General features: G+C 32.8%; 1 protein-coding gene across 4 annotated transcripts; it reads right to left on the bottom strand.

Moving 5' to 3' along the window:
* Positions 1-508: 508 nt before the first annotated feature.
* On the bottom strand, positions 509-15,864 carry LOC149475142 (lymphotoxin beta receptor inhibitor). Of its 4 annotated transcripts, none has more exons than XM_089713687.1 (7): positions 15,724-15,864; positions 15,451-15,557; positions 13,618-13,656; positions 13,356-13,497; positions 12,982-13,024; positions 12,634-12,782; positions 509-669 (listed from the first exon to the last, which is right to left on the bottom strand). In XM_089713687.1, exons 2-7 carry the CDS (start codon positions 15,547-15,549, stop codon positions 524-526), a joined length of 618 nt encoding a protein of 205 aa, XP_089569813.1. In that variant the 5' UTR covers positions 15,550-15,557; positions 15,724-15,864; the 3' UTR covers positions 509-523. The 4 variants fall into 4 exon arrangements, with proteins under 4 accessions (XP_089569813.1, XP_089569812.1, XP_089569810.1 ...); XM_089713686.1 differs by lacking the exon at positions 509-669 and adding an exon at positions 9,994-11,412; XM_089713684.1 differs by lacking the exon at positions 509-669 and adding an exon at positions 9,994-11,415.
* Between the last annotated feature and the right edge of the window lie 691 nt (positions 15,865-16,555).

The raw sequence follows: 16,555 nt of genomic DNA on the forward strand, positions 1-16,555 counted from the left end.
GATATTCTTTCCACACTGGAAAAAATAGTGCTTTAAAACATCATGGTATGATGCTTAAAAGTTATTGGGATTGGTATTGTTACTCATTTGTTATATTAAATGTGTAAGTAAATAAATAACTTATTCGAAAACGTGTTTTTATTTAATTCACCTTTATCTTAATCTTATACTGTTAGTACTTAATCTTATAGTTACTGAATCAAAGTTGTAGAGAATTTAATTTGCAACGAATAATGTTGACATTGTTTTATTATCAGATTTAAATAGTCTAAGAGATATATCGTTAAAACCATTTCAACCGCTATTTTCAAGATGGCGGCCATGGGACAAGGGTGGCGACCCCACAAACTTGGTTTTAGCTTCACACTGACCCCCCCTACACATTAAAAAAATAAAATTGCGTCCTCTAAAAAACGCAAGGTCAGGCCTAAAAATGTAATATTTCAATGGAGTATATACACTATCGTGATTGCCTCGACTCGCCCAACGCTTCCCATTGTGAAGAGGGTCCATTAGACTGTGCCTATACCATAGATTTAGCCCGATATTCTGCGTAGTCTATATAACCGTCATTATTCAAATCTGTTTCCTTCAAGGCGCCTTCCACCATGTTAACTAATTCTTCATCTTTGTAGATCGCTGTGGTCACTATTTCTTTGCCTTCGTGATCTAAAACAAGTATTAGCTTACAATTTATTGTAAATTGAAAAAAAAACCTTAATTTTTCGTAATGTCACAGATAATAATATAATCACTACATAGTATAAAACGAAGTCGCTTTTTCGGTCCCTATGTCCCTTTGTATGCTTAAATCTTTAAAATTATGCAACGGATTTTGATGCGATTTTTTTTTAATAGATAAAGTGATTCAAGAGGAAGGTTTTAGTATATAATTTATTAGGTTTTAGACAAATTGAGCGAAGCCGCGGGCGTTAAACTAGTAATACAATAAACAATTTCTGTTCGAGTCTAGTTTCACCAGGTTTCACTAATTTTAAACTTTGCCTGTGACATCTAAAAAGTGCTTATCTATTAGAGGTAGTTAATTGGAAATTTGTAGGTAGGTAATGTTATTTCGAAAACTAATAAACCAATTTTTAACATTCTTTCAACTGCAATTATCAAGAACCAAAATACCAAGCTTGCTTATGTACCATTAATAAATGTACGAATTCAAATATATAGGAATACTAGCTTTCCGCCCGCGGCTTCGCCCGCTTTGTCTAAAACATAATCTATACTAATATTATTATAAAGAGGAAAGGTTTGTATACGTATGTATGGTTTTCACGCATAAACTACTGGACCGATTTTGATGAAATTTGGCACAGATTAGGTATCTTTAGACCCTGAGAAAGAACATAGGCTACCTTTTATTGCGAAATATGTACCACGGGTGAAGCCAGGGCGGACCGCTAGTATATTATATACTAAAACCTTCCTCTTGAATCACTCTATCTATTAAAAAAAAAATGTGTGCGTGTACTAGAGTACACACGTAAGAAGTGAAACTTCTTTATGACCTTATTTTTCAAAAAATAATTTACTATCTACAGTAATATTATAAAGAGGAAAACTTTGTTTGTTTGTTTGTTTGATTGATTGTAATGAATAGGCTCATAAACTACTGGACCGATTTTAAAAATTCTTTCACCATTCGAAAGCTACATTATCCACGAGTAATATAGGCTATATATTATCACGCTAAGACCAACAGGAGCATAGCCACGCGGGTGAAACCGCGCGGCACAGCTTGTATACAATATTACAGAAATACGTTAGTCTAACACGCTCGTCGTTTCGCTCCTTGCTACCTATTTAAATATTTACACCAGCCGCTGCTGCAACTCGCTCGCTTCGCTCGCTCGGCTCGTGCGGTAGTTCAAAAATTAAAAGTTAACCTAAGATGCTCGTCGCTTTGCTCCTCGCTACCTATTTAAATATTTACACCGGCCGCTACTGCAACTCGCTCGCTTCGCTCGCTCGGCTCTTGCGGTAGTTCAAAAGTTAACCTAAGATGCTCGTCGCTTCGCTCCTCGCTACCTATTTGAATATTTACGCCGGCCACTGCCGCGACTCGCTCGCTTCGCTCGCTCAGCTCGTGCGGTAGTTCAAAAGACCAAGGGAGACGCCAAAAAATTCGAGTTATATAGAGTTTTCAACTTATAAAGGATTTCGACTTAGGCGGATTTTGATTGGACATAAAGAGTTTGAGGTTTATTCTTATAAATATTGAATTCACAAAATCATAATTGAACACCAATCAAGCAAACACGTGTTAACGTGAGTCATAGATTTATTATCGTATACTCCTAAAATGTTTTCTAAGAAACAATACTGTACTTACATTGTCGGCAAGTTCTTAAAGGCGGTAACTTATTTTTGTTCGAACAATAGAGGTAATAAATATAAATTCCTAATGTCGAAATCTCGAAACAGTCAGAAATTAATGACGCACATAGTATATATGTTATAGGCAAACTCCGAAGCTCCGGCGCTCCTAGGTTGGACTGGTCAATCCTCAGGTCAGACTGAATGACTTAGTCAAAGCCCAAACAAATGTAAATTTTCGGCCTGTGAATAAACAATTTTCGTCAAACCTGGGAGAGACTAATTTGGTCAGGCAAACGTCAAAACACAATTTTATTAAATCGGGGTTTGACGAGTCAAACTCCGATATAGGTATCTTCGTATATTTGGAAGCATTTTATCATTTAAGCAGCTTTCAAGTCTTAAGAACCGCTTAACTCTGCCAGTTCTGACACCTGATTGGTCAGCTTACGTGATTTTCACTTTTATATTTGAGATGCTTTGAGAGAATGCCGTGTGGCATTAGGCCCGCCTTTTGTACGATGTGCAATAAAGTATAAAATAAATAATTAAATGATTTGGAATATACGGAGGTTAGTTTGTATAAGATTAAGTATAAAAAAATAACATTTTTAAAATTTTGATGTTTATTGTTTTAATAATTTCTTAAGTAATTAAAATGAAAAATTAATCATTTTTCTGACATGGTGAGGCATTAACTTTAATGTTAATTGTTTTAATAATTTCTTAGGTAATTAAAGTGACAAATTAATCATTTTTCTGACATGGTGAGGCATTAACTTTAATGTTAATTGTTTTAATAATTTCTTAGGTAATTAAAGTGACAAATTAATCATTTTTCTGACATGGTGAGGCATTAATGTTAATTGTTTTAATAATTTCTTAGGTAATTAAAATGAAAAATTAATCTTTATTCTGGCATGGTGAGGCATTATGACATTTAGAATTGCACAATACATTAGACCTTTTACATTTGCATAATTTTGAAGAGCATTTTTTATTGCAGTGGCATTTTATAAAGCCTTGGCCACCAAATTTTGAATCCTTTGCACTGATTTCTCTAAGAGACAGCCGAACGTCAGGCACATCTTCGATCTTAAGAAATTTTTCTTTGCATTCTTTTATTTGATTCATTACATGTAGAGTGTAGACCTCAGTTCAAGGTAACGAACGTTTGATTACCAATACCGTCGCGCGTCGGTCGACCGTGTCAATTCGTTTCAGTTTACACATCGACTAGTCGAAGATTTTAACTCGTTGATCGACTAGTTGATGAACGACATTTAACGGTCTAGTTTCGTTCATGAAAAATGCGTCGACGACCCATGCCTAGTCGGAACACCGCGGTCCGCGAGAGACATTATGAACCTATTTAAACATGTTCAGATCAACGTTTGACCGAGAATTGCAGTCGCTTCTAGGATTGACTAGGCCAAAACCGAAACAGAATAATTTACTTTCGACGTTTGACTGAAAAGTTAGGAGCTCCTGGGTTTGACTAAAAATACTTCAGGCAAAGGGCGAAATTGAAATGTATTTCGTGGATTGCCTGATGGCTTTGGCCAAACCTAGGATAAACCAGTCCTTCCGCGAAGAGACTGTGTATCGGACTTTGACTATAACATATACATATTATGACAGAGGTTAAGCTTAAATAACTTGAAAAATAAATAACATGATCTCGCCCACGTGTTGGTGTTTTAAAAAATTCAATCAAAAACTGAGGTTAACTTTAAATACAATTTTAGAAAAATAAATACCACAATCAACATTCAAGTATTAGAAAAAATTGATACCATAATTCCACCCACGTGTTAGTGTATTGAAAAATACAATCAAAAGTGAGGTTAATCATAAATAACTTAGAAAAATAAATACCATTATTACACCTAAGTATTAGAAAAATAGATGTAATTACTTATTTACTTTTTTTAGAAATTCACTGGAATTAGAATTAAAACAAACCCTTTGATTTTGCTGATCACTTTAATATAACATGTATAATGTATATAGTCACGAGTACGGCGTAACGCAAAAATGTCACGAGTACGGCGTAACGAAAAAATGTCACGCGCGCGGCGTAACGCAAAAATGTTACACAAAATTTTTGTCCACCCCCGATAAAGAAGTTTCACTTCAAAAATGTTGTGTGGTTTTATGAAACCACGGTAAAAGTGAAACTGTTCGAACGGTTTCGAACACTGCTTTGTGTAGCGCATGTCGCGTGACGGTCGCGACGGACGGACGCGATACACGCGACATGCGCTACACAGACCAAAAAGTTTGAGACGATGTAATAAAAGTTTCACTTTAAAAACCGCATCAAAATCCGTTGCGTAGTTTTAAAGATTTAAGCATACATAGGGACATAGGGACAGAGAAAGCGACTTTGTTTTATACCTACTATGTAGTGATAAAACTGTTGCGTTGTTTTATATTCGATTTTTTTCAGAAATACGACCCATTGAACTTATAGAAAGTTCATATGATCCAAGAGTAAGTATAAGTAGTAAGTATAAGTGAAATAAGTCAATAATAGTATGGTAGTACCTAGCTAATCTGTAGTAGACAGCAGTAAGTAGTTTAATAATCTTACTACTAAATACTTCCTATCGCGTTTTCAACTAATTTAATATTCATTTTGAAATTGTGTATTCTTATTATGTTACATCTTTGCTGTTTTTTTTAAATGATCAACAAAATCTCGATAATACATTGTCTATCACTATGGTCAAATTCAGCAAATTCGGTTGAGCTATTTTGTCATGAAAGTAGAACATACAAACGCACTTTTGCTATTAGGTTCATATAGAACGTATAATCATAATAATCATAATCATTTATTCACCATAAATACAAAATTAAATACATAGAAATAATTATCTTAATTAATTAAACATAAAAATACAAGGATATTATAATAGGACCTGATGATTAAAAAGATAATATGACCTGCAGACCTACACTAAGACAGCTTGTATCGTAGGCCTGCAACCCTTCCTGGGGCCTTAGACAAAGTAACAATTAAAAAACGACAACGAAGTTAGAAAAGGCAAAAATGTATGTATGTAATGTATAATGTATATTTACGCTATATCTAAAGAAGAAGACAAAAAAGGAAGTAAAATAAATAAAACACAATATAATATAATCAATAGGTACATTTATTTATATAGTATGCGTTCTGAATTCCATGTAATCAATGTAACCATCTCTATTCTTATCAGCAGATTTCAAAGCATCTTCAACTATTTCTATCAAGTCTTCATCTTTGTAAACTTTCTCAGTTTCTACGACTTTCCCATCGATATCTAGTAACAATTAAATGTTTATTTGATATGATACTAAATAATATTACTTAGAAGTTGTTTATCTAAAGTTTACGTTAAAAATAAACAAAAATTGGTATAAAATATAAATTTTAATCATAGGTAACTAGCCAATTGTCTGTACCTACATGCAAGACTTACGAAAAATAGTATGATATTATTTTTTCATTAGGAAAATTTAAATTTTCCCTAGGTGAGTGAAAGAAAAACTACACAATTATAGAAATAGAGATAGCGTAGATATAATTTATTTATTAACAAGAAATAAAAATGCCATTAGAAAAAACAATTTTATACAATAGAATAAAATTTGAAATAAAAAGGAAGATTCTGAGCTGACTCTTTGTAACTACTCAATTATAAAAAAGAACAATATCGACGGATAAAATTGGAACTTTCAACTATAGAGACGAATTTATTTTGTAAAATTGAATAGATTTATTTATTTCATTTATTAAACTAACTAATTATCTATGCTAGAATAATTTTATAAAATAGTACAAGGAATAAGCACAGAATCTGTAAAACTATACATATAATATACAGAAAAGCGGTGCTAAACTTTAAATCGTCTATGCCTGGGCTTTGGCTTTTTCAGTGGCAAGTCTAGCTTTGTAGTGGCTGATTCTGTATTCCAAATAATCAATATAACCGTCGTTGTTAATATCAGTATGTGTAAGCGCTTTCTCCATTAATTCTTCCAGCTGCTTGTCAGAATATATCACATAGCCTTTCTCCACTTTTCCTGAAAATGAAAGAAACTAGTATAGTATTTGACGTCACATTAAGGAAAATAAATTGCACAGATAAATTATTGTCACATGAAAAAAAATTAAAAATAATAAAAGAAGCTCGAATTTATAGAGAACGCCACGAAAGAAGTCCCGCAGGCACAGTGCTGAGGCTGTCGTAGCCTAAAATAATGTTACCAGTATTATTTAATGCCCCCAGAGATGGAGAAAATAGATATGGGTTATAGAATATCTCGCTTCATTGTTTGTAGTATGAGAGATGTTTATTTTAAGATAGAGGTTAGAGAACAATAATTCTGTGCCTCCAGTGAATAAGGGAGTAAGACGAGTTATTCCCTTTGGTTTTTATTGCACCATTGGATTCAGCTCGTCAAAATACACAACATATCAAAAGGTCATATCTCTAGCTGCGTCCTAACCCATTTTTTCGAATGACCCAAACGGTATAAGTAGGGTGTGATTAACGGTATAAGTTACCTTATCCATCATTTTAGGCAATCGCAAAGGAACTATTCGTCTCGAGTCAAAAGTACCCACGAACACAAAGACGTATGTGTAGTTATACTTTTTGAATAAAGACTTAATTCATTTTGTTCCATCAGTCCTAATACTATTTTAGTATAAACGCATTTGTGTCATTTTTCTAACACGAGCATAAAGGAACAACTCTTTTAGTGTCATTGGTTCAAGTGACGACATGAGACAGTTTGGCATTAATGCTGTGTTGCTATTGGTCTATTTGAATACTGCACGGAAACAACACACACTATTCCTTATTATTTTTAAATCGTTTTTTCAATAAATCTGCAACAACAAATCTTTATATTTTTTAAAAAAAGGTATTTATCAGTTAACTTGGGATACTAATATATTTCTATGGAAATTAACTATTTTTTGCAATAGATATTAAAAATACAGTTAACACATTAAGTGCATTTAATGATATTAAGTTACTCTTTGTTTATATAAATACAGAACGATAATTGAATCATCTAAAAAAAGCCAACAAAAATGTTAAACTTATATATTCTTCTTATCATTGGGTAAGTTTTTAAAAAATAACTCGTTTTTAATCTTTTTTTTTTTTAATTATCTAACTACAATAATCAAGACAATAATACTATAGTCTATAATAATCGCATAAAAAAAAAGTATTTATATAGCGTTTTAGCCACTGTGCTTTGGTAATTTGCCTTTTTTATAGGAAAAAAATCCGCAATATCGATACTTCTTTGGTCCTGCATTTTCGTAAACATTTTATGGATACTCTGGTACCACATATTTTGAAAAAATTGGGCTATTGTCACGTTGAGTCTCTTCAAAGTGTGTGCCACAAGTCGTATTTGCATCCAAGGCACGTTCAATTCTGTGCTTAATTTTTTCATAAAATCTTTGCGGCTCATTGTATTTTCTTTATTTATCTACATTATTTTGATATTATGTATATGATATAGAAATTGTTAAAATTCTATATCATGCCGTAAAATATCGCCACTGACCAACTATAACTTTTCCTGTATTAACTGAACATACAGGAATATGGTTTTCGGGCTTCTCTTATCTCTTTATAGTGCTTGTATCCTCAATGTATACCACCATGACATTGTGGCGTTGCCACTTTTATTATCTATATTTTATTATCAGTGGCGTTCCGAAACGGAACGCACTTGATCGAATTTTAAATTGATTCGACGATTAATTTTCACTAGGACAATAGTTAATACGCAAAACGCATTATGCAGTTGATACGTATTTAATACCAATGCTCAATGATTGTCTCCTGCTAACCTGTACAGACTAGACTCATTGTGGTGACTGGTGAAACATTGTATAGCATTAACAACATAGTACTGTATTATTGAGAGATATTTTACAATCTACGACTTTCATTATACATGGGTTATAACAAAACCCCATAACATATTCCCATATAATCTTAAAAGTTACGAAAAGCCCAATTATACGTCAAAATGACGCACAACATCCTCTTTACAACCAAATGGCGGAATTTACCGGGATGAGCCAACTATGTGCTGCCAGGTCTCGACGGCTAATAAGTTGGTTCTGGATTATATAGATGATGGTATGGTAAATATGATAATGATGGTAAATATAGAAGAGTTCATACGTCAAATTTACGTAGATTGGACTTCTAGGGTTAAATGCATAAATACCTAAATGTTGTTTTGTTTTTATTATCTAATAACGATAAAAAACCCGTTGATTTCATTCGTTTTTCAAGCTACGTGCATAGTTTTTCCACTAAAATGCCTCAATTGAGTCATAAAGTACACAAATTTCAAGCAAAATAAGTCACATCATTTCTATAAAACAAAAACTGGCAATAATATAAGTCGTGTTGTGCGATTATGAACATAGTGCATAAGGGCATAAGTCGTTATATTGCAAAGAGTAAAAAAAAATTATGTGAATACATTGAGTTATTCCATGAAGTACTCGTTCATAAGGCAACAACTATAAAAAAACACGAAAAAAGTATATTTATGGGGTTGTTACAATATGTGTTCATATGTAAAACTATAGTCTAACATCATATCTTACCCATACAAGCTTAAAATTTTGAATTAATAAAGATTTAGTATTGATATATAGTTTTTTGTCTCTCCTGAAAAGTGCTGTTTTTGAGTTATTCCCTTATTCACTGGAGGCACAGAATTATTACTCTATATTCTATAATATGTCTATTACTTTTCAATCGATGACCCATAATCCAGTTGGAAAATATGTCATCGAAATCACACATATCATCGAAAGTCCATATTTTTTTCAATGGTTCAAGACACAGTGCTAGGGCCAACTCGTGAATTTTTCTAAAATATGGCCGTCCTCTGAAATTTAGTTCCTAACTGCGCCGCAGACGTCTTTCGTGGCGACTACTCTTTTAAAGTTATAGAAAGAAATGCCGATTTTAAACAGAATTTTATACAAAAAATCTGTTTATGTGATTAAACTTTATAATATGAATGAATGTACCTACCTATTTTTACAATGGATTTTTCAGCAATTAAATCATAAAAATGGTAAATAAATGTCACAAAGTAAATATTATGATACTCACCCAAGTCATATTAAGGGAGTCATGATACACTTTACAAATGAAACGCCGATTTTAACCGGTTTTAAACATGATAGAATCTCAGATACAAAATATCTTATCTAAATCTTTGAAGTAAAACTTTTTAACAGCTTGTACAGTTTAACATTAGCTAGCTTTAGAAGTATATGCCCTTTTTGGATATGGGGCAGATAAAAGAAGAAAACATTGTGAATTTCTAAGTATTCTCATAAAATAGATCTTAGAAGATCATTAATCTCTATGATTTTAAAAACCCCAAGCATTTGTTTGTTTGAACGCTCTAATCTCAGATACTACAGATCCGATTTAGAAAATTCTTTCGGTGTTAGATAGCCCATTTATCGAAGAAGGCTATAATATATCATAACGCTTTAAATATTATCATGAGTGGCTATGGTACTGACACATAAAAAAGTATTTATTTAAAAATTCTTTACCCATCACCACAAACAAGGAGTAAGGACATAATAAATGAAACAACACATTAAATATATAAAATTTAATTAACCATCAACAAACCATTATACACAACCATTTACACAGACAAACATAGAATGACACATAATATTGATGACATGCCCACATTATTAATTATTATCTATGGAACATCAACCATAGACATAGAGGAGTGAAATATCTCAAAGATTTCGAAAAAAATCTTTTGTTTAAAATGATTATAACTTTGTGAGATATTGCTGATATGTCTTTATGTCTATAGTTGATACTTAAATTAAAATACATAAAACACATTTTCTATGTGGCAACAACATTAAAAATGGCGCCAGATACTGACATTGACAATCCACAAAAAATGGCGGGAATATGCAGTCATTTTTTTTGTCTTTTTTGACTGCGAATAATAAAATTACAATGATACGTTTTAAAATAAAATGGTCGGAATGTTATGATTACTAAATAATAATTTCGACACCAACCTAACCGAAAAAAAAGATCAAAAGAAATACTGTTAATTAGAATAAAAAGAAAAGTTTTAAACATTAATATTTCGAATCATGCCCTCTCGCTCTGTAACTCGCCATTTATATCTTGCGTCTCTTTTACTCCGTCTAAATATCACATCTGTGTATTTAGGATAGAAATTATTACAAAACCATTATTTTCTTCAAATATATACACATGTAGTTAGAACATTATTCTCTATAAAACATAACCTGCAAATTCTAGTGTTATTACCACAAAACAATTTAAACACATTCTATCTTTAAACCAGGGATCTGTCATTTTAATAGTTGTCTATGTGAAATACGAAAAAACCAGATTAAAGAGAACCCGCGCTTAAAGAAGTGTCTAAAGATTTTTGTGGTAAACAGTAGTAAGTCTAGTCTTAAAAATAGCTTCGAGGAACAAAACTTTAAGATTGACGTTCAGTTTAGAAACATTCGTAAAAAGTTCGATTATTTTGTACTAGATATATATTTACTTATTTTTAATCCAGTGTGTTGCTGATTCTTTATTTTTAATCACAGATAACACATATTTAACAAAGAACATTCAGTAATATATTTTTAATTTTTAAATTCGAGAAAATATGCACCCTTCTTTAGACAATCTAATTGCTCCAAAAAATAAGGAAGATCTCATTTGAGCATCGTAATAATCGTTTATGGCAACATTTAATAAATAAGAGAGGAAATAATACATCTTGCGGTTGAATGTTGCCAGTAAAAAACTATTTTTTTTTAATTTAGTTTTTACTATTGTCCGTCTTGTCTCTGGTTCTTTTGTTGCGCGCGCACAAACTCTGGATAGTCTATGAAACCGTCTCTATTGTGATCGTCCATATTCAATATGGGGTCTATTAAATTAGTCAATTCGTCGTCTTTGAATATTTTCTCGCCGACCGGCGGCTGGCCTTGCTGCGGTTGTTGCTTGTGCCCCTGTTCTGCTAGAAGCAAAGCCCCCATGTGACATATAATGACATGACAGGTGACACATGACATTGACATTTAATGACAAGCGAAATGGCGGGAAGTGTCTATGGTTTTTAGAAAGATAATTTTTTATTTACACAATGTAAGGGCGTATTCAGAAAGAAAGCTTGAAACTTATAAGCGCTTATCGGCGCTTGTCATGTTCATATATTTTCCTGCGCGGGTTACCAGCACTGACAGGAAAATATATGAACATGACAAGCGCCGATAAGCGCTTATAAGTTTCAAGCTTTCTTTCTAAATACGCCCTAACAGTCCAAATTAACAGGTAAAAAATATAAATAATGTAGTAACTTTTATAAGTAAATAATATACGGAAAAAAATAATTTTATTTAAACCATAGACAAGTCTCCAATGATAAATTTACCCCTTGAATCATGTTTAAAACTCAATTACATAAACTAATGACATTTACACTCCCATTGCACATAAAATCAAAAGCTTTTTTTCTTTAATATCTATCATCTTAAATTTTTTACCTAATCAATTATGTTTTAATTTTACAAGTACAGTGTAAACTCTATATAACGTCACTTAAGGGACCGTGCATTTTTCGACGTTATAGAGAGTGGTCGTTAAATGGAGAGAAAGGGAAAATTGCATGATTGGTCCAGAGACAGGAATATTATTTTGACATTGCCTATGAAACCATGTTATCATCGCTTGATCAAGGTCTTCATATTGAGGTTTCTTCATTTTTTTGGCAGATCGTCCATCTTCTTCGGCATGCAGAATTTTTTCTTTATTTTTCTACGACTGCATTTCTGAGAATCTTCGGTATGTCAGTAAAAAAGAATGTAAACAACTACATTTTCATTGATTTCGGCAACTTAGTCAGTACTTCCTAGTCCTAGTTCCTAGTTGTAATGTCTTATTGTGGTCGTTAATTAGAGTGAGCGTGATGCTATATGGAGTGTATTATTGTATAGACAACAATATAAACCAACCAAAGTCGAGAAATCTTGACGTTATACGGAGTTTGACGTTAAATGGAGTGTCGTTATATAGAGTTTACACTGTATTTGTAAAATTTCTTTAAAAACAAATCTTTATTTTTCTTCATCGCATTGTTACCCAAGTTCCCTACAGAATAAAGAATACTTGAAATTTACTCTATGGCTCATACATTTTAAATGGACTTTAAAAAAATAAATAAAAAAGAAAAACTCACCATGCCAATGTATCAACGACTTGATTAGTTCACATCCGTCCAATTTATTATTATTATCCGCGTCGTGCATTTTGAAATAGTGAAATTGCAGTTCCTGTTCCGACATCTTGGACGTGTCTATGGGCACCTCCATGTGCTCTTGGATGTGACTGTAATTTATGGTGTTTTTATTAGATATTTAAATGTGAGTGAGCATGTAAAAAGTAGCTGTCTGCGTTTTAGTATATAACTTGTTCAGTTTAGGACAAAGCGGACGAAGCTGCGGGGAAAGCTTTTAGCTAACAAAGTCAAAAAAATATTCCATATTTATACATATATAAATTGGTAATTTACTTTAAATTTACTCACTCTCTTTCTTGCGCTATATTGGCAGCGTTCAATAACTGGGGATCTGGAATAATACATATTTTATTATGTAACAACTGCTGGTGCATTTCCTTTTGACTAAAAAAGTCATGACTGACAAAAAGCTTTACAATCCTGACTATTGGTAATTTACTCTGTGCTAGTAGTGACTAATTTACTCATTTAAATTTACACAAATTACAAAACACTGACTGTTAGTCACCATACTGACTATCACTGACTATAAGTGACCATACTGACTATCACTGACTATAAGTGACCATACTGACTACCACTGTCTATAAGTGACCATACTGACTATCACTGATTATAAGTGACCATACTGACTATCATTGACTATAAGTGACCATACTAACCGTGACCATGACCATGCGGCGGTTGAACGTTAACCTGTTGCACGGGCACTTGTTGTTGCACCGGCATTTGTTGTTGAACTGGCATCTGTTGCACGGGGACCTGTTGCTGATATTGTTGCTGCGGTGGAGGTGCATATTGTTGCTGCAACAGATTGCAAAATGAATAAATTGTTGCTTGGGAATTGTAAGTGCAGCTTTTAACGTATAGTAAAATAAGTAGTAAGAAAAATATAATTTATGTAATTGTTTAAAACTGTCATACCTGTTGCGGCGTGGGGGGCGGAGGAGGCGGTTGATAGTTCTGGAAATAAATAATGATAAAATTAAACTTCATATTGAAAATTTACTCATTATAAATTTGATGCAACACTTGAATTAAACGGCTATGTTTAATAGTTAATCAGTGGATGAAGCTTTCTAATGATAAATAATAAATTAATATTTCTATACAATTTTCACACACGGCACGATCTGATCCCATACTAAGCTTTCGCTTGTGTTATGGAAACCAGATGACTGATAAACATACATATATAATTTTGAATAAATACTTATATAGATAATTAACACCCAGACACAGAGCAAACATCTATGTTCATGACACAAATAATTGCCCAGGGTGGGAATCGAACCCACGACCTCTGGCTTGGAAGGCAGGGCCACTACCAACCAAGCCAACCAATAAGTCGAAATTTATCAAAAAAATCAATTGACTACTTTTAAAGCTTAATAGTAACAAAAAAAAAAACAAACAAATAAGAACCCTTTATTTATGACAATTAAAAGTGCTGATATACTTATAAAACCTAAAAAATTCGAAATTATAACTATACCCAAAGGGCAGCCTTATTACATAAGGGTGATTTCTTGCAATCTTAAAACCTATTTAGGTTGTTGGTAGTTCTGCCTCAGAAGTAGAAACAATTCAACATTAAGTATTTTGAATTTAGTATATATAATTAAATCAAAAGTATCTAAGCAGCCAAGTATTTAAACAATATCTTCTAGTGAGTGATGGCATTTTCTTTACTTTGATTGAACAGTGTATCTCCAATCATGCATGATCTATGAGAAGATTGTCAAAAAATAGGTATTCAATAATTACAGACATATTGGATTACAAGGAACAACATATAGGCCAGGGTCCGGAGTAAGAGCTAGCGCGCACGAGCAACTTTGTCTCCGCAACTATTTTGTCTCTTCCATCAATTTGTATGGGGAGTTGCGTCGCTACGTGCGCGCACTTTCATACTGGCCCATAGGTGGGAGAGACAAAATAGTTGCGGAGACAAAGTTGCCAGTGCGCGCTAGCTCTAAGAGTCTACTGTACCAATTTGATATTTAACATGAGCTTTTAAAATAATTTCTACTGAATAAAGTAGTTAGTTTGACCGCCTCATTGGTACAGTGGTTGATTCGTGAGCAAGGGGTCCTGGGTTCGATTCTCGGTGGAGACAAAGAAATAATTGTTTCGTTCTGGCAGGACACAAGGCTGATCACCTACTTGTCCCTAAAGAAAATCAATCATTGAATCAGATGTATGCATTATGCATCTGCCCCTTACCCCACTAGTGGACACGGGACTTCACTTTATTATCTAAAATATGCTAATATACTATTATTATTATTTATATTGTTTGTTGGTTTATTTGGAATCTTTAGAACCCAGTTCTACCTCTCTTATATCAATTTGTAACTTCTGAACATGTTGAGAATTATCTTCAACATCATAAATTTACACATTTTATAAAAAAGAAAATCATAATATAATCTGAATCTGTAAGGCCATCTCTTTGGTCCATCTCAAAGATATGATCTCAGTGTTATTAGTTGTTACACTATTTTATTAATATTCATGATATTATCAATATCCTATAAAATATTCCATTACATTTTCCTCCTTTTAACCACAAAATTACGTATTATATAAAATAGCCAAAAATATAATTTATGCATGGATAATATTTTGAATCTATTTTATGCACCTAACAGCTGTCAAAAAGTGAAAGTAGAGAAAGTTTTTTTTTTTAAGAACTTTTAAACTAAAACTTTTTTTCTAACTTAAATGCAGATAATAAATAATGTAAATTGTTACCTGATAGTTCTGTGGAGGGACGCCGGGAGCGACTTTCTGTTGATATTGCTGTGATATAGTTATTTGAACCAACGCCGAAAATATAAGGAACCGCCACATTTTCCTGCCTAAAAATAATTTGTACACACACTTAACACTTAGATACACAACCGATCTAACAGTTTATTCAATTTTCTAACGTTAAACGCGTAAACTTATTTCAAAATTACAAAATATGTGACCACGTATCACTGTGGCGAAGAAGCGTGCTAAATGGATGGAAAATCAATTTACCTGTCAATGCAAATATACGTGGAGGTACGTGATAGAACGCGTTATCGATTTTATGATAAAATAAGAATAAGCAATAATTATTTCTGCTAACGAATTCAAAAAACAAGTTGGTTCGGTGATAAACACGTCACGGCTATGTGTCAAATGTCTACGTCAGAGTGACTTTTGTGACATTTACAGTTTACACATATTCTCTGAACAACGATCATAAGGAACTGTATGGAACTGCCATATGCATGTACTTTTCCTGCATACCTAAGTAAACAAATCGGGGAACAAACATGGCGGGCTAGGGACGTTCACTTGTTCGTCTAGTCGATAATATTGTATCGATTGATGACAGAGTTAAGAATGGATAATTCAGGTAATAAGAATTTTGTCTTTTTGAATGATAAGTATGCAGTAGGTGCTTACCTAGTAAGAGGTACTTCTTTCAACAAAATAAAAAAAGATAACTACTTCTATCGGGCAATCGTTACTCGGTAATTCGTGATTCGGATTAACCATTTTGCAATTGTACCTACCTACTAGGGATAGCTGTAGTGTGTAATCAATACATTTTGATATTTTCGTTCTGCAGTTTTATTTGAAACAGCTGGTCAGCTGATTTTTTTCGCGATTTGACAGGGTTTTCTTTATATACCTATGTATCCTCACTAATCCTATCCTATCATACTTCCTGCTAATATTATAAATGCGAAAGTTTGTGAAGATGGATGTGTAAGTTTGTTACTCTTTCACGCAAATACTACTGAACCGATCACAATGATATTTAGCACACATATTGAGGGTAACTTGAATTAACACATAAGATAGGTTTTATAATATTATA

Source organism: Colias philodice, chromosome 31 (genome assembly GCF_061535455.1).
Source record: "Colias philodice isolate Cphi_HAF_F1 chromosome 31, ilColPhil1 Martin Lab GWU primary, whole genome shotgun sequence".
In the NCBI taxonomy this organism is placed as follows: Eukaryota; Metazoa; Arthropoda; class Insecta; order Lepidoptera; family Pieridae; genus Colias; species Colias philodice.